We start from the raw sequence: 18,309 nt of genomic DNA, 5'->3' as shown, positions 1-18,309 counted from the left end.
GCACCTTCCCGGCCTTCTCACCGGCAAGCGGCCCGCCCGCGGGGTCCCGCCGCCTTCCCGAGCCCTCTCCGCGGGACCGTCCGGGCCTCCTCCGCTTCCCGGGTCGCCGGCGGGCGGGCGGGCTTCGGCGAGCCTCCGCGCCCGCTGCGGGCCGCGCGGCGGGGGTCAGCGCGGCCGAAGCCCCTGGCCCCCGCCGGGTCCCGTCGCCCGAGTGCGCCCCCTGGGCCGGGGGCGACGGGCGCCGCGCCCCTCCCCCCTGCCCGGCCTGGCGCGAGGGCAGCTGCCCAGGGCCGCCCGGCTGTCCGGCATGTCCGCGGCGCCCCCTCGCAGGCAGGCCCGGAGCGCCGCGGCCTTCCGGGGGGGCTTCTCCCAGGCCTCCGCCAGGACGGCCGCGGCGAGAGCCCCGGCCCAAGCCACGCTCCCGCGGCGCTCCTCCCGGCGCAGGGGGCGCTGTGGCCGCTCGACGCACCGGAAGCCGCCTTCGCGCGCATGCGCCCCCGCTCGTGCGCGGCCCCCTCGCGTCGACGGCCCCGGCCCCGGCCCCGCGCACGCGCGCCGCCCGCCAGCGCCGGACGCCCGCGGTGGGTAGCGCTTCTCCCCGCCCGACCCCCGGCCCGAGGCGGAGGCGGAGGCGGAGGCGGCGGCGCCCGGGAGGCGGAGGCGCCCCCGCCCCGCCCCCCGGCCGGGAACAAAGGCCGGGCTGGGGGGCGGGTCGCCCGCAGGGGGGAGAGGCGGAGCGCGGCCCGGGGCCCTCTGCGGGCGCCGCGGCGCCCCATAGGCCCCTTGGCGCCCCTTTGCCCCCCGGGGCCCGCGCGGGGAAAGGCGGTCCGGGGACTGCTGGCTCCCCCGAGGGACCCGGCGGGCGGGGACGCCCTGAAGGGCAGCAGGCAACCCCCGTTGGGGATGGTGGGGTTGTAGTTCCGGCCCAGCGGGAGGGTCTGTGCGCGGGAGGCGGAGCCGGGGAAGCCCCGGTTCAACCAGGGCTGCCCTAGAGACGCCTTTGGGGAGAGCCCCGGGGGACCCCGCGGCCTCCCACCCCGCCGGGCCCACCCGGCCTGCCGCCTCCTTTATCCGGGGAGACGCGCGGGGCCCGGCGGGGGCCGCTGCGCTGCTTCTGCCCGGAGGCTTTCCCTGCGGCTTGGTTGGGGGGGCAGAAAGGGGGAGGGACCCGCTCTGTTCATTCTCAGGCAACGTTTCGTAACCCTTACAGTGACCAGGTGAAGTGGGTGGAGCCGGCTGGCAGGTGCCCTCAGCCAGGATGATGGAATGGACTGCGCTGCCTCATCTCTTCCTCAGACGCCAGCAGGCCCTATAAGAGGAGAGCGCGGGGCTGCTTCCACTGACACGTAACAGCGAGGACAGTTGCACGACTGCTGAGCATTGTGTCCTTGCTAAACTGTTTCAGGTAAAGAAGAAACAGGTGTCTTCCCTTCTGACTTCGCCTCTGTTTTTTGCCCCAACTGCCTCCTTGCTAACTGCAGCCATAGGAAGAGTAAAAATGGAGGTTTATTGGAGGGACCTACCTCCCAAGTCTGTCCCAACACTCTAATATTAAACCTGCCGAATAATGTTAGGTTAGATAGACAATGATCTAGCTTGGAATAAGGCAGCTTAATCGAATTTAAGGGACTGGCCTAACCATCATTGGTTAGTAGGGATGTGCATGAAATGGAAAATGTAGTTCAACTGGGTGGATTGTGGCATGGTCACATCAGATCTCGAATATTTTGGTGGTTCTGGCTTATGGCCAAGACAAAGTCTGGATGAGAATGGTAATAATAATATAATTTATTAAACGTGTACGCTGCCCAACTCTCGATGACTCTGGGCAGTTCACAACAATCAAACAAAGAAATTACAATAAAAAATAAAGATAAAAAATGGCAAGTGCAACGAAGTGAGGGGTCTCCCTCTCCTTGCCGAAGGTCTGGGTGGGGAATAGGGCCAGGCTGATGCAGTTCGCCGCTTCTTCCTACCTTCTTCCTGCATGACCTGGGTGCCGGCTTGCCCACTGCTCCTTCGGCACTGCTGCTAGTGATGGCCTTTCCTTTTCTTTGCTGTTTCCCGCCCTGGAACACCTCTGCCCAGGCAAGCTTATTTTGGTCTATGCCTGGACCACCCATGCGGGTTTTGCTTTTGGCACAGACCCCAAACTGTATGTTTTGTATGTGTGGAACATTTTGCACATCACAATTGATTAGAAGAGAAGAGAATACTTTATTGGCCAAGTATGATTAGACATACAAGGAATTTGACTTCGGTGCAAAGAGGTCTCAGTGTATTTGCATAGCATCAGGAAATAAAGAATAATAAAAAGTAATAATGTTACACTAAAACTATGCAGTCAGAAGAGGAGAATTGGAGGAAGAATAATACTGCAGCTATTGACTAACATATATTCATTTTTAAAAGGAGAAGCTATTATCTAGCATATATTCCCATTTAACAGCATTATCAATCATGTCTGAGCAGTCATATGTTATGCAATGCATTAATTAGGTGTTCAGCAGAGCAATGGCATGAGGGAAAAAACTTAGATTAGAAAGAAAAATTAACTTGTCTTATCTTTGTGGTCTCTTTCCATGGAGTATAGGCAGAAGGATGGCTGGGATTGGCCTAGCATGGGGAGGGTGAGGGTTATTCCTTGAAAATGTTGAAAGTGATCCCTGCAGGGACTGACTATGGATGATCAGCATATGTTATACACCTATTACGGATTTGCAGCCCCAAGTCTTTTCACAAGCAAGCTTAGGGAAAAAAAGGATTGTGACCCAATTAAGATGTTACACTTCCAGTAATCAAGTAGGTATGTATTGGTGAATGTAGACAAAATAATGTGAGGAGGAGCTTGATAATCTTTAATTTGCCTCTTGTCAGGTTCAGCCCAAGAACCACAGCGAGACAAATCCAGGAACAGTTCAGTTACTTTATTAGCTTACACCTTTTAGACAGAATCTCGCCAGCAACTGTCTAACAGGTATAAGCTAATGTAAAACTGAATAACCCCCAAGAAGAGCAACTATAACCCTGAACCCCTTAGGGAGGGGTCAGTCTCCTTCTCTTCACTTCCACACGTTCTGGCTGGGGGCTGAGGAGATGCTTGGAATGCCTCTCCCCCTCCCTGTAACCTTGAAGCTCCATTCCAGGATCCTCCTCACTCATACCTTCCATCACATCTCTCCACCAGCAAGTTGTTTTTTTTTAACTAAATGGTGAAATAAAAAAAACTACAGCACCAACAGGGAAAAAAATACTGATTATACTGTGAAAAGGAGAACTTGGACATTATAGTGATTAAACTAATCTAAATGTGATAAAAAAGAAAACTAAGTAACCGAAAGAGAGAGAGAAAAAGTCTGTATAATAACTATAAATTCTCCACTCAGCAACCTAATAAATCTTATAATTTGCTTAAGAGTTTGCAGGATTAAATTGCACCATCTCACCTGCAAATAAGGCCTTAGAGATATTGTACAATCATCTGCATTTTTTTTCTTGGCATTTATGTGATTGTATATTAAAAGGGCACATCTGTGTGAAGAATAGAAAGGCCCTTGAATTGTGAGAGAAGATTTAAAGACTGTGAGTGTAAGAAATCATACTGAGGGTGCCAGATGTCCTTTGAGGCTTCAGGTGATTTATGGATGTGAAACTTTGAGGTAAAATCTGTGATAATCATTTCAGGCTAAACACATGGCTTTTGGAATAGAACACTTTGCAAGCCAAAATAAGTGATACGTACTAAGTGGCCTTCTCTCTTTCTATAAAGAGCTCCAGGATCGCAACATGGAGCCCCGGCAGCCAGTACCTTTGCTACCGGAGCAGAATTTTGACCGAGACGTCAAGCAAAACATGGCCGAACTTTCTCTGTGGACAGTGGTCGCTGCAATCCAGGCTGTGGAGAGGAAAGTGGATTCCCACGCCACAAGGCTGCTGAACCTGGAGCGGCGAATGATGACCAATGAGAAAAAGTATGTGGACTGTGAGAATGCAGTAGTAGACTTTGGCAATCAGATGGAGTGCAAGTTGACTGCTTTGGGGACCCTGATCCAGGAGTACGGGCTGCTGCAGAGGCGGCTGGAGAACATGGAGAACCTCTTGAAGAACCAGAACTTCTGGATCCTAAGACTCCCTCCGGGCTCCAAGGGAGAAACACCCAAGGTCAGATGATTAGGACGTGTCCTCCTTGATTTTTTTCCGGTACCTGCAAAGATGGGAGAGCTCCTTAACTTGGAAAGTGGGATAGTAATTAAGGAGAGTCTTGAGATCATCTGGCCAGGCAACCTTGAAAGAATTAATTCATGGCTTCAGACTTAAATGTACGCTGGGGGAGGAGTAGGCCAGATTCTTGTACTCTGGTTAAGATGGGAACATTAGGGGCAATAGGGAAGGTGGAATGCTCACTGGAGAGGGACTTAGTAGTGCGCTCTCTGCCCCACATTAGAGAGAAGGTAAAAAGGTCAGCTGCACATGCTTCCAGCTTTGTTTCTTAGATGTTGCAGGAGAACTGTTCCAGCCCACTCTTTGAAGGCCTGACGGATCAGGCTTTGGAGGATTGGGGATCAGCTTTTGGTCTTCATGGGGGGGTGGGTTAGTTCTCAGTATTAAAAGCATGGAAGCAATACATTGATGCTCCTTACAACCTGCTGTCTTATAGAGACCAGAGCCTCTTACAAATGTTGCCTGAATAATGCCAAACAAATGTGCAGTCGTGGGTCATTTAGTTAAATCTTCCTATAGAAGAGAAAATATGTAGCTGAGGGTTGAACTGTGGAGCCCTTGGTGCTCTCTGAGCTTGGTTGTTTCCTTGCAGATGTTTCATTACCCAATTAGTGCAAGTGAATGAGGGATTTATTTCCTGTTTATATGCAGTAGCTTGCCCTGCCAGTTTTGGTGGCACATGTAGTTAAGTGTGAATGGAAAGCCAGTTTTTTAGGTATCTGTCTTGAGCAGAACGTGACCAGCTGGTGATGAGCAGGGTCCTTTCATGGAACCACTGGTTGGACCAAAAGACCTAAGTGGCCCCTTTCAGTTTTAGGATTCTGATGCAGATCAGCCATAAAACATTGCCTGGGCTGGTGTGTGCATCATGCTAAGCCGGGCTTATGTTAAACATGGTTTGTTGAGTAAACCATAATTGGCTGGGTTAACACAAAATGCCAAACTATAAACCAGGGTGTATCAGTTGTAATGGCTGAACTCGCCCATCATGTTAAGCCCAAACCTGGAAGAACATTAGGGGTTTTACACGTGACATGTAAAAGCAGCCATTCCATTCTTGTTCCACTTGAGCTCCCGGTTCTGGTCCTTTCAAAATCATTCTTAGCTTCACATGTGACCAGCTATTGAAGCCACAGGGGACACCTTCTTGCCCTCAGCAGTGTTGCAAAATATTGTACAAGTATCACATACCGACAGCGATATTAGTGATCGTTCGCAGAATGGTTTTCTTGGTCTCGATTGGAAAGAGGTGCTTCACGCAGAGGATGCAAACGCAGCTCCTGCCTATGACTTGTCAAAGCAGCCGTGTGACCCCAGAAATAGACACAGTTGCTTTTGTCAGTTGCAGTCAAAGGCAGCATTTGTGGTCCTGTGTGTCCAAAGCCCCATTCAGTCCTAGTGCTTGTCATTTTCGCATTTATAAAGTATATTGACTTGCTTGCCTCCTCCAATGGTTCCTCCCGTGTGTCACCTCCACCCGCTCATATTCAGTGGGAGCACCTCTGTTCCCTTTGGCTTCTGCCCGATCCGACAAGCTGTGTTCAAGACCTTGGCTGGTTCGGCATGTTCTCTCATCCCATTGCACATAGTGGATATTGGATTTTGAGCTGAGGTTTGCTCAAGCTGAAAATTTATAGGATTTTGCTTGACAAAGCTTGTGAAGGTCATTGTTAATACCAGTTAGGAGCACACAAATGGCTGATTAACTTGTGCATTCAACGAGTACGAGATCCCTGTCCCATCAGTTTGACAGCACTTCTCAAACATGCACCTCCCCTCCTTTTAGCTGGGGTTGAGGAGAAATGCATAGCCTGTCCCTGCTGGTTTTGGAGCGAAAGGTAATCCAGCTGAGCGCCAACGGCTCCTCCTAGAAGATCCAAACCTGTAACTCTTGTGCTTCCAGGTGCCCATGACCTTTGAGGACAATGCGGTTTACTTTTCCGAGCAGGAGTGGGGGAACCTGGAGGAGTGGCAGAAGGAGCTCTACAAGAATGTGATGAAGAGTAACTATGAGTCGCTGGTCTCTCTGGGTAAAAATAAGGTTTTGCTCCTTTGTTAAAGCTCGTAGGCTGGAAATGTGTATCTAGGAATCTTTGATCTGCATCTAGGTGACTGCCTGCCCCCGTGACCCCTAGAACCCTACAGCACCTCCTCACGAGACCACGTGCAGAACAATGCAGGGCAGGCTGGCTGTCTATTCCTGTCCATCCAGTACTCCTGTTTGCTCTCATTTTCTTTTGAAGTCCCATCCTGGGTTGTTCTCATTTAGGCAAAAGGCTGGACATGGTGGGTTGGAATGCTCTTTGACTCTTAAAGGTTTGGAAAGAATCATAAATCAAGAGGGCCTGCTGGGGGAACCGAGCTTAACATTAAGTTTTACAGGTGAGGGGTGGGCCATGTGGTTATCTGGCAAAAATCATTTTGTTATATAATTCTCAGCATTTCAGCTCATGGATTCCTAAGATGGTAGGGAGTGAGGAATGTAGGGGACCAGTGTGCCTGAACATTGCTCTCGATTCATACCTGATTTTCTTGTAGGTTTAGATTCTTTTTTTTAATGAGGTGGGATGCTGCAAAATGCCAGCTCCATCTTTATTTTTAGGAACACCTCTGGGCCTAAAAGAGGGTTCATAAGAGACTTGGAAACTAAACATGGTAGATGGCTGAAGTATGATAAGGTTTTTTTGTTTGGATGTGTGCTTACCTGCCCAGAAAAAATACAAAGGGAAGTTGGAAGTGGAAGGGAGCATTCTGGGAGATTAGCAAAAGTGGTGGGGGATTAAGCCTTCCCTCTTGGCAGCCATTTGTGAGAATCCATTACATTCTGTCAAAGGACATCCAGCAGCCCCCAAAGCTTTCTGGATGTCTAGCTCTGTCAAAAACGATATGGAATAAAAGTGACAAGAAGAGTGGTGCCTATTCCAAGTCGGGTCAGCATAAAAAGCTTCAGCAACTTGTTGACCTCCAAGGATGTTGGGATTATCCCTTCCAGAATCCCTAACAGAAACGGTGACAAGACAGCGCTGGAAACAGTCCGCCAGTAAATAAGAGGGTTGGGAAGGTCCATCCATATTACTCTAGAAGAAACGCGGGCGGGACGTCACTGCACGGGATCCACCCAATTTCCGTTTCTTGTATTACCGGGGATGTGGCAAATCTCAGCAGGATGATTTGATGGGGTCCCTTCTCTGCAAAGATCAGGAGGGGCTTCACTGCTTAATAATGCCTGGTGAAAAGTCAGCTCTGCTGAATATATTTGCACATGATCCCAGTTGTAGTTTTTTGAAGATGTGTAACTGTTTCATCCCCGCATGGAAAAGCCTCCTTGGGCACCTGTGTTCTCAGAGTCATTCATTCTTTTTCCCAGTTATCTCTTTGTGTCTTTTGTTCCTGGATTTGGAATAGTCTCTCCTGCCTGGAGTTTTCTCCTGTTCCCAAACAGACCTGGTTTATGTTTAATTTACCTCCCTAATTCTCCTTCCCCACTTCCATTTCCAACAGAGTGAAGGTCAGATCTGTGTAAGCAGACTAGTAAGAGTAAATAGACGCTTTGTAGCAATAGCTGGATTCAGGGCATTTCTCTTTATACAAATAAGGCTTTTGTTGTGTAGTGCAGTAAACAGTTGAGAAGAATATTACCTTTCTCCAACAGACTACGCAATTGCTAAACCTGATCTTCTGTCCCGGATTGAACAAGGAGAACGTCCCTGTGAGGAGGAAGAGGAGGTATCTAAAGACAGAGAGATTTCTTCAGAACCTAGCCCAGGTAAGCAGAAAGGGGCTAGAAGACAGAGAGACGGTTTGGAGTTGTGTTGAAGGCATTGGACTGGATACCGGGAGGCTGTGAGTTCTAGGCCTCCCTTAGGCAGGAAAGCCGGCTGGGCGACCTTGGGCCAGCCCCTCTCTCTTAGCCCAACCCACTTCACAGGGTTGAAAATAGGAGACAGGATCATTGAGTTGTACAAAATAAAGATGGCATGTAAATCTACAAATAAATAAATGGTGTAGCTGAATCGGATGGATGGTCCCATCTTGCCATTCTTATCTGTCCTTTCCATTTAAAAACGCCTTCAGAAAGTTCCTGTCTCTTGAAAAGGTCTCCCGGTGGGGCTCTGAGACTTGTGCCTTGACAGGGGTGGGGGGTGGAATTGTGGATCCTGTAATGGCTCTTTTAACAAAATAGAATAAAAGAACGTCTTTAAGCTCATCCGAAATTTACAATCAAGTTAAAGTGCTGAATAAAGATTTGCTGGGCACCAAGTATCCGGTGAAAGCCTCTCTTTTATGTCATCCCAAACAGAAATACTGGTTTTTAGGCCCTGCCTTTCCTCCTCGGTTCAGGAAGAGGGAGAACATGTGCCAGTTGTCCGAGAAGGAGAGCGCAGTGAAGGAAGGAGGGTCCCACAGGCTCCCAGCATCGGTGAGTGGAAGATAACGGCAGTCTGAATATTTGGCACATTCTTCAGTGTTTGCAGCACTGATGATGCTTTGTGCCAACGGAAGGTCACTGAATGCAGGAAAGAATCTTTTTTGGCTTTCCTTCTTGTGTTGAGATGTTGCAGCTAAAATGTGCTGGAAAGTAACTGACAAGTGAGAAATAACTCAAGGAACAGGAATGGAAACAAAGCATGCTTTCGTTTTTAAAAAGCACTGAATGCAAAATGCGTTTTGGTATATATTAAACCTGTGTTTGAAATAGTTGCTTTGAGGCACAGATTCGGATTCTTGTTAACTGAGTCTGCCGAGGAAGAACACGCTTGCCTCTTGGCAGAACCACGTGTGTGGGCTGCTTGTTTTGCCAAGGCGCCTCTGAAGGTCCTTCAGAGAGCTGGATGCCCGGCCTGCTGCTCAGCAGAAAGGTCAAAACCCAACAGCAAATGCCACCTTGCTTCCTTTTTGTTGAACAGATGACGGAGTAGCTGAGATGCCCTTTGGCTCCCAAGGGAAGCAAGAACTGGAGGGGAACATGGAGGCCACGGACCTCTCGGAGAAAGGCGAGCTGCATCTCAAACCAAGCACGGGTAAGTTAAGTTATTTGCTGGGCGGACACTCCTGCTTTACAGGCTCCTAGGATGGGAACGGACAAGATCGCTCAACTCCTGCATGTCTTTTATTCAGCGACCCTTTCCGCAGATGTCCTTTATTTTTTGTTGCCAGGCTTGAATGGTGAGCTTGTTCCCAGGTTGCTAAATTGAAGCCTGTTTGTTGTTATTTGAACCCAGAAGAACCCCAAAAGCCTCGTTTGGTGACAGGACGGGACGGGTTGCACGCTCCTGAATACGGCCCTCCAGCTGCTGGGGCACAGCGCCTCCCGCCCACCGAGAAGACTGTCCGCTCTTGAGGGTGGTTTATTATGAATGCTTTGAGGCCTCGCTTTGGTTTTCCTCTTTCCAGCTTTGCAGACTCTCCTGCGAGGAGCTGCCATTCACTTGTCACCGCCAGCTTTGGTCTGCAGCAGCAGCAGCAGCAGCAGCTTTCCAGGCTGGCCGGCCGGCCGCTGCACTTCTGCTAAAAGTGGAAGGCAGCTGTGGCTTGTGCCAAGAGTAGTCGCCCTTTCTGCTGCTTTTCCGCACACAGATGAGCTCCCCCAGCCTGACCCCAGTCGCCCTTGATCTTCCTATAACACGAAACCCAGGAGGCGAGAAGCTCGTGACGTGGCTTTGGCCCGGTTGATGAACCCCACCGTTGCCTTCCCTTGGTTTGAGTCTGTCTTTCTGTGTGGTTTGTTTCTGGCTTTTCCCCATCTTGCGTGACTCCTTTTAAGAAGTTCAGGATGCAATGGAATCCTCTGCATACAGGCCAGATATCCTGGGCGTCCTGCGCCTCGCCTCCCACCTGGGAAAGGCGTTGTGAGGTTTAGCGCGCCTGCCCGAGGTGAGGCTGCCTTCCCAGCCCCCCAGTCACATGGCAGCTCTGCTTCTCAGCCTGGCCCCTCAGCCGCCCTGGAGGCTTTGGTGCGGGTGGCCAGCAGAAGCAAAGGGAGTGGACTTGCTTTCGTGTTGCGGCCAGAGCCCGATTACCTTTCCTCCCTCCCTCCCTCTCTCTCGCTCTCGGTAGGTTTGGGCACGGTTCCTTGTAGGCAGAGCAGTGCCCTTGGGGATGGAGGAAGGAACGGGTGCACGCATCTCCGCTCAGTGATGCATTCCAGGGAACGTGTCTCATGCTGCCAGAAAAGCCATGGCAGCTGGTAAAAGGCAACCGTGTGGATTTGGAGGGCTGCAGGATCCCCTTCCCCGCCAGGGCTCTTCTTTCAGATCTTTTCTGTCTCCTGCAAATTCAGTGGGACTAACTGAAGCCTCCCTGAAGGTTCGCATGCGGTGGTCGGGAGAGGACCGCTTTTGGTCCTTCGCTTCCGCTTCAGTGAGTTTCTGCCATTCCTTGCTAGCCCAGCAGCGCTTATCTCAGGCTGGCATCTGTGCTGCGCTCTGCGTCGCCGCTGAACGTGCAGGGCTACTGCTTGCCGTGATTTTGCTCCCGTGCTGCTGCTGAGATGCTGTGGCTGAGGGTGAGTCACCTGCCTTGGGCTGCTACGGCTACCTGTGAAGACGAGAGCTTGGATTTGGGCGTCTTGGATTTGGGTCCATAGTCCTTGAATGTTTTCCACTGGTTGGGCAAACTCGAGTCTAGGTTCTGCCCCCGCCTAAATCCAACGAGTGATACTTCGCCTATTGTCCTCTCTCCTCTGACGTACCGTATGTCCCTTGTAAATTGTAAATCCTGCCCAGGATCTCTCGGGCCCCAGAACAAGTCATGCAGATGCGTCGTCATTACAACTAAGTCAAATGTGAAGTGAGACTGTCTCAGTAAACTCATCCCGACGGCTTCATCCTGACCGCTGAGCCACCTGCCCTGTCTGATGGGAGAGGGCAGCCAACCCCTGGGAAGGCAGGTCCATCCTTGTAGCGGAGGTCCAAGCATGTCACCAGGGCAGAGCTGATGGTAGTTGGTGGCCGCTGGTGCTCGCGGGGCCCAGAGCCAAGGATGGCAAAGAGGCTTGGAGGCTCCCAGGTTCTGGGCCTGGAGAAAGGGAGAGGCTGGTTTAGAGCCCACCTGGACAAAGACATGGGCTGGGAAGAGCAGCAGAGCAGGCTGGCGAGGCTGCGAGGAGTCGCTGGGAGAGCAAGAGACCTTCATGTAAGAACAAAGCTACTGCCTCTTCCCTTTCGGACTTTTTTCCTGCAGGTGCCTTGGGTTGGGGAGGAAAGACGCTCCTCGCATCTCTTCCCTCCCTCCCTCCCTCCCGCTCTTCTTTCTGCATCAGAGACCTACTAAAATGCATTCAGAATGTGGTTTCACAGGGGTGGTGCTACCTGCTTTTCCTCTGGCCTGGGAACACAGTTGTGTTCCTGGACCGGAGGAGGGTGCGATGGCACAGGGTGGGGTTGCAGCATGAACCGGGCAGTGATGTGAAAGGTGTGGTGAGTGCGCGTGGCCACAAAGCACACCTTTTACGAATGACTTCCAACACCTCGTGAAAGGCAAAAGCCTCAGGACTGAAGGAAGTTTTGGGACAGCCTGGCTGGAGTGACTCCCTGCTGGGTTATTTTGGCACGAGCAATGGCAGCGGCTAACGGCATTGTTAGAATTAAAAGCAGTGCATGTTGGGGTTTGCCAGCCCCCCGGAATTGGCTTCCATTCCTTAAAGGCAGCGAGAAAGGAAGGGCCGGTTGATTTTCTTCTCTTCCAGTGTGCACAGCCAGAAAGAGTTGTCCCAGGGCTCTCGGACCATATTCTGTGGCGTTTTCTTCTCACGGAAGAAAAGCCAACTGCTGTCGCCACAGGCAGGGAAGAGGCTGGGCTGCCTCGTGGCAAGCGGCGGGAGCGCTGAGCTGCCTGGGCAAAGGGCTCTTCTGGCCGTGCATCTGAGCGTCTGCCCGCCTCCCGGGAGGTTCCTCCTGAGCCAGTGCCCAGGGCAGCTGGGCGCACGTCTGGGTTCCCTCTGGTTGGATGAAGCTGTTTTCTGTGGAGAAGCATGCCCCATGACATTTTCTTTCAATCCCCCAGATGACGGGCTGGCCTTCAAAGCTGAGGTCCTCCAAGCTCAGCGAGCGCTGTGTGAAAGCTTGGGGCTCAAGTGCACGGATGAATCGGTCCTCCACGGTCACCACCAAGGAGCCTCCGTCGGGAGTCGCTACTCCGCGTTTGTGCAGCAGCGAAGGCACTCTGAGGGTCCCGAGGAGGAGGCTGGAGAGGGAGGCTTTAGTGGTGGCGGTCCCGCCCTGGTGTGTCAGCGCGACCGCCCAGAGGATAAAATGTTTGCGTGCCCAGAATGCGGAAAAAGCTTCCGGCTTCAGAAGAGCCTCTTACTCCACCAGCAGAGCCACGCCACGGCCGGGGCCTTCCGGTCCCCTTGTGAAAAGAGCTTCACCTACAAGCAGCAGTTCACCCTGCACCAGCGCATCCACACTGGGGGAGGAGCTTACACCTCCGTGGCGTGCGAGGAGACCTTCAAGCAGAGCCACAATCTGAAGCCCCTTCCCCGGGCACAAGGAGGAGACAAGCCCTACGGCAGCACCAAGTGCGTGAAAACCTTCAACGTCAAGTCCTCCTATCGGCAGCACCCGAAGAGCCACGGGCGAGAGCGGCCCTACCGGTGCAGCAGGTGCCCGGAGAGCTTCTCCCAGAAGAAGGGCCTGGTGACGCACCAGCGGCTGCACTCCGGGCGGGGAGGCAGCTCCCTGGCCTGCCTCTACTGCGGCAAGAGCTTCAGCCACCCCTCGGACCTGGTCAGACACCAGCGCATCCACACCGGGGAGAGGCCCTACCGCTGCGGTGAGTGCGACAAAAGCTTCACCCAGAAGCAGCACCTCCTCCAGCACCAGAAGATCCACCTGCGGGAGCAGAACCGGCTGATGGGCACGGCCGTCCGGGAAGCCCTGCTGGACGCCATTTTCATCTAGTCTGGCCCTCCTGGGACACGAGGCGGCCTCAAGGAGATGCCCTCGGTGGCCTCCCTCCGCCCTGGGGTTGAGGCTCCTGGAGTCGTTGGCGCGTGGCAGCAGTGGGAGCCTTTTCCCAAGGGGTGTCTAGCGATGGCTCAGAATGGCTAAAGCTAACGAAGTGGGTAGTAACGAAGCACTTCCGGGATTGTCGTTTCGGTCTTGTTTGCAGTGTACAATACTGTAGGTGTATCTTCCCAGTGTTGTCCCCTAACCCCGCAGTCTTTTCACTTCAAAGTACTCAAGACAGGTGACTGTCCAGAGGTGACTTACCAGTTCACTGTTCAGTGAACTCAAATTGGTCTGAACAGAACACTTTTTTATATATATTTTCTGGATTTTTTTCTTCGTTGTTCTGTGGAAACTGAGAAATAAACTAGAGATGTGAAGAAATGGCTGTGTGGGCTGCCCTTCTTTTCCCTGTGGATCAGAGTTTGGGGCACTTGTGTTAACTTTTTAGTCACGTGTAGAACTGCCTGAGTGACCAGGAGCATCTTTTCTGACTCAGAGCGCTTTTCCAGAATAACTTAAGTGGTTTACCTGCAGAATGCTCTAAAAGGTTCTGATAGCTGTATTAAAAAAACAATTGAGAGGATTTAAGGAAAACTGTCTTTTTTGAAAAAAAAACCTTTCAGCACCTCAAATTAAGCCATAATGTGGCTTAGCCATAAACAAGCATCACTGTTCCTACTGGCGCTTTCTGCAGGCTGATGCCACATGCAAATGTGGGATGGTTCGGTCTTGATGGTTTAGGGTGTGGTACAAACCAGAAATTCTGGTTTGTTCCTCTCGGGGGAATCAGAGTCCTGGTTGCATCACCTGTTAAACAAGCCATAAGTACTTTCTTATCCATCAGGTATTTGAAGAGGCATTTCTTCCACAACACAATTCAAAAAATAACAGCCACCATTTTAATGCAGTGGCTGTATTTACTCAATATTAATCATGGTTAGCTGAATTAAGTCCATTGCCTGGATCTGCCCAACACCTTAAACCCCAACTTGTGAGCTACACGTTAGTTGTAGAGTGACTCCAGCCAATGAAGTCATTGCAAACTGAAATCTGTTAATGTGCAATTGTCATTTTATGTATCTTTTTATTTAAAATGCTTATATACCATTGGTTAGTTTTAAAAAGTCCAAAGCAGCAGTTTAAATGCCCATGTAAAATCCATCAAGACTGTTGGTAATTTGACTCTCCAGCTTCCCCCTGTGGTGTCAGTCCCAGGGGGCGCGAGACGGGCCGTGCTGCTCTGGACCAACTGGGGCTCCGCGTGCCCCCCTCCGACCGGCACCAGGCCGATGTGCCCCTGGGTGCCCAGGCTGCAGGGGTTGGCTTCCTGCCTGTCTCAGTGGCTGGCAGGTGGATCTCCTTCCACTGGAAGGGCCTGGAGGTGAAATGTGGGGCCGTCTTGGTAGCAGGCATTCATAGCTTGTCTGCCATCCATTTATCTGTTCCTGTTTTGAAAGTGGCTTGCTGGCTGGAGCAACACAGGCTGGGTCTGTCATGGCCTCCCAGCTCTGGACCGCCATCCTCCAGCTGACCTGCGGCTGAGGGCGGCCTGCTTTGGGGTATTCGCTTTTGGGCCCTTGGTTTGGGACTTCACCGCCCCCGCCTGGCGGTGCCTCCCTGTTATTGCGTTAGGTTTATTGCTGTTCTTTGAATCTCGTGGTTAGGAGGCTGCTCTGAGAGTGTTAAGAGTCCTGGCCGGACCAGCAATATTCTCTTATCTCCATGAAGCGGATTCCACTGGCTATCTGTGTGAAGAAGTTCTGTCTGTCTGTCCTGGTCCCTCTCTCCTGCATTGTTTCTACCTCTGCGTAATTAGATGTACGACCCGAACTCCCATTGTTCTAAACGTGGCCTTGCTCTTGTTTCATGCAAAATGCTATGAAATGGGGCCCCTTGTTGTCACTCCCCTCCCCAGGGTTGCCAGCGTGATTTTTCTTTCCACGTGTGACCCACGTGTATTTCAAAGAGCCCTGGAAACCCGGCTCTTCGCCCAGGCTTTGGCGAGGACGGCTGGCGCTCCTTTTCTTCCTCCCCCTTGTTCTATCAGGGTTTGTTCCTTCACCACCTTTTTCCTTGGGTTGTTTTTTTTTTTTTGGTATTGTTTTGAAATGTTTTTAACGATTTGGAAACTGCCCAGAGTTGCTGGGAGGCGGGCAGCATATACATTTAATAAATTATTATGATTGTTATTATTACTGTCACCAAACTATCCGTCATAGTCTGAGAATTCCTTCACCTGTCCCTATACACCATCATCCATGAAGTTCTAGCATTAGCCTCAAGAAGATCCTTGTAAAGTTAGGATGTTTTTTAAGCTGCGTTGCCTTTTGCTGTAGACTTGCTTGAAACGATCTGCACTCATAGTTGCGATATCCATTTCCTATATAGGAGAGAGCCTTTTTGCTAAGGCTGCCCCAGAATCATTTGCTCAAAATCTTTTCACGTGGAATGTTGGGACACTTGACCTCAACTCCGTTCCTCACTCCAGTCAGTGAAAGGTTTGCTATTCTACTCTAGAGTTGGCTTTTTTTGGAGGCCCTGGACTTCAGATCTCAGCAAAGGGTTACCTGTGACCCACAGCAGCATTTCTCAACCTCAGCCACTTTTAAGTTGTGTGGACTCCCACTCCCAGAATTCCCCAGCTGGCATGCTAGTAATTCTGGGAGTTGGAGTCCACACATTTCAAAGTTGCTGAGGTTGAGAAACACTGATCTACAGTACCTGTTAGACAGAGAGGGCGTTTTCTTAAGGACGTGGTAGGGTTCGGGGTGTGCTGTGCTTTCCTCTCTGTGGTGGGAACAAGGCATGATGAATATTGGGTTCATGTTGTCTTTATTTCCCACAGCCCTCTCAACAAGCCACGGCTTAATCAAAAGCGAGCCAGAGAACGACCCTGCAGCCCTTGAGACATGGATGATGCCAGGAGAAACATCCAGGGAGAGCGCTTTAAAGAAAGAAGAGGCCCTTGATTCCAGTGGGTGGCCCGCTCTGGGGGAGCCCAGAGGGTTCAGCTCCAACGAGGGCAGTGTGGCAGAGGAAGGGGCTGCTGATGCCTGCCGGGAGCGCGCAAAGAGTGTGGGGAGCCGGGTTGGCCACCACGAGCGCCCACAAAGTTACAGCGGCCTCACCCCTCCGAGGCGCAACCTGCCCTCACCCCTGGCGAACGGCAGCCCCCTTGTGCGCCCGCTCGGGGGCCACCGGGAGCAGGAGACGGGGGTGCCCTCGGCCGGCCAAGCGGGAGAGGAGGAGGCCTGGGCTTGTCCCCTCTGCCAGCAGCGCTTCCGGCTCCACGTCCACCTGCTGGTTCACCAGAGCAGCCACCGGGCGGCCACCGCTGAGCCCAGCCACAAGGACCCGCTGGGCTGCCCCTTCTGCCCTCGGCGGTTTGGCCGCTCGGACCACCTGCTGCGCCACCAGATGAGCCACACGGGCGCCCGGCCCCACCAGTGCCCGGCCTGCGAGAAGAGCTTCACGGACAAAAGCAAGCTGACGAACCACTTCCGCACCCACACGGGAGAGCGCCCCTTCTGCTGCACGGCCTGCGGCAAGCACTTCGTCCGGCGGCACCACCTGGCCAAGCACCAGCGCACCCACACGCGCGAGAGGCCCCACCAGTGCCCCCTCTGCCCGAAGAGCTTCATGCAGAAGCACCACCTCCAGAAGCACCTCCGCACCCACACGGGGGAGAAGCCCTACAAGTGCGGCCTGTGTCCCAAGGCCTTCTCGTCCAAGCAGCGCCTTCTGCAGCACAGCTGCGCCCTGCCTCCGGGGCCCTCTGCCGACGCTGCCGGCCGGGCCTCGGCCCTCCTGAAGGCCGGCAAGACTGGGACCCCACCCCCCGCCCCCGCCCCTTTGCTGGGGCTCTTCTAGTTCGGGAAGGGGTGGCCAGCAAAACTCACCCTTAATTCGGAGGCGGCAGCTCCACTTCCTCGGGCAAGGAAAGCATGGCGCTGAGGGGTGAGGCTGAGTTCCTGTTTGTAGCCTCTGGATCGCGCTCCTGGTGGAATTTCTATGGGAATCGGGCTGGTGAAGAGTCTGCTCGGCTGGGAAGCAAAGCCTTTGATCAGCCCCTGAACGTCCACTGCAGTCAGGCAAATGCCGTGAATGGAAACACCGGTGTTCATTCAGCCTGTCGCCAGCTCTGCGTTCTGTGTTTCAGAAGGTCCCGGAGGATATGGAATTGGAAGGACGTGGGGCAGAGGCTGCTTCAGCTGGACGGCTTTCGTGGGGGCTAGTTGTTGTGAAGGTGTGGGTGTTAGATCGAGAGCGGCAGGGAGGGGAATCCTCCCATTGTCTTGGATCCTGTTTTGGCTTCCCCACCACGTCCTCTGCACGTCTGCCCAGAAACAAAGTTGGGTGAGTTGAACGTGATGCATCTCCAAGCAAACAGGACCAGCGCTGAGCATCGATCAGATCATACCTAGAACTCGTGAGTCCACGCAGTTGCTTTCTTTTATTTAGAGGCACAAAAGACCTCCAAGAAGATTCAGTTGTGTCTCGCAGGTTCTCCACCTGCTTGTGTTGCTTCTGAGGCCACGTGAGAAATTGGTTGTCAGGATGGGCAAAGACGGAGATGGTACAGGAGGAGGGCTGGAAGTAGGATTGGAGTATTTTGCTTTTCTTTAAGCTCTATTTTTATGCTCTTTTATAGTGCTGCTGTAACTGTTTGGGGAAAACTTACCGAAAAGGTGAAACTTGGGGATTGGTGGCTGAAAGAGGATAGTGTTTTTGTTTTTTTTAGTTTGTGTAACACCTCTGCTCCTGTCTGCTGTCTGTGCTCCATCTTTTTCCTTCATTAAAAAATTATTATGAGCTTGTGTATGTGGGGAAATGATATTTTTTCTCCCTGAACTTTGGGTAGGCTATTAAGTGAAATAAATTAAATTATGCAAAAAGAAGGGAGAAAGCCAATGTGTTGGAGAAGGAATATTGTAGTCAAGGCTTTGTGAAGCCCTCGTGGATATATTTATACTCCGCTTCGCCCCGAGTTCATGGCAGCATTCGAAGCGCTGTTGCTTTCGGTTTCTTTACAGTCGCAGTCCTGTAAGGCTGACGGGCTGAGAGAAATGGGCTCCCCCAGGGAGTTTCTGTGGACCCGAATCTCGGCCTCCCCGCAGCCGCCCTGGCTTTGCCCATT

General features: G+C 52.2%; 1 protein-coding gene across 2 annotated transcripts; it reads left to right on the top strand.

Moving 5' to 3' along the window:
- Positions 1 to 478: 478 nt before the first annotated feature.
- LOC103049270 (zinc finger protein 783-like) lies at positions 479 to 17,989 on the top strand. Of its 2 annotated transcripts, none has more exons than XM_088150169.1 (8): positions 479 to 581; positions 1,211 to 1,405; positions 3,770 to 4,161; positions 6,125 to 6,251; positions 7,874 to 7,987; positions 8,522 to 8,641; positions 9,129 to 9,242; positions 16,018 to 17,989. In XM_088150169.1, exons 3-8 carry the CDS (start codon positions 3,787 to 3,789, stop codon positions 17,040 to 17,042), a joined length of 1,875 nt encoding a protein of 624 aa, XP_088006295.1. In that variant the 5' UTR covers positions 479 to 581; positions 1,211 to 1,405; positions 3,770 to 3,786; the 3' UTR covers positions 17,043 to 17,989. The 2 variants fall into 2 exon arrangements, with proteins under 2 accessions (XP_088006295.1, XP_088006296.1); XM_088150170.1 differs by lacking the exon at positions 16,018 to 17,989 and adding an exon at positions 12,226 to 15,990 and having other exon boundaries at positions 485 to 581.
- Positions 17,990 to 18,309: the final 320 nt, after the last annotated feature.

Source organism: Python bivittatus, unplaced genomic scaffold, assembly GCF_059951505.1.
Source record: "Python bivittatus isolate LINGU-HERP-01145 unplaced genomic scaffold, Pbiv_v1 ctg000610_np1212, whole genome shotgun sequence".
NCBI classification, from domain to species: Eukaryota; Metazoa; Chordata; class Lepidosauria; order Squamata; family Pythonidae; genus Python; species Python bivittatus.
The sequence above is the reverse complement of the archived record's forward strand: the minus strand, read 5'-3'. Positions and strand labels throughout refer to the sequence as shown.

Coding starts and splice junctions, on each gene's coding strand:
- LOC103049270 (XM_088150169.1), top strand. CDS start 3,787: ATGGAGCCCCGGCAGCCAGTACCTTTGCTACCGGAGCAGAATTTTGAC. Junction 4,162..6,124: donor CCAAGGGAGAAACACCCAAG/GTCAGATGATTA, acceptor TTGTGCTTCCAG/GTGCCCATGACCTTTGAGGA. Junction 6,252..7,873: donor TGAGTCGCTGGTCTCTCTGG/GTAAAAATAAGG, acceptor TTTCTCCAACAG/ACTACGCAATTGCTAAACCT.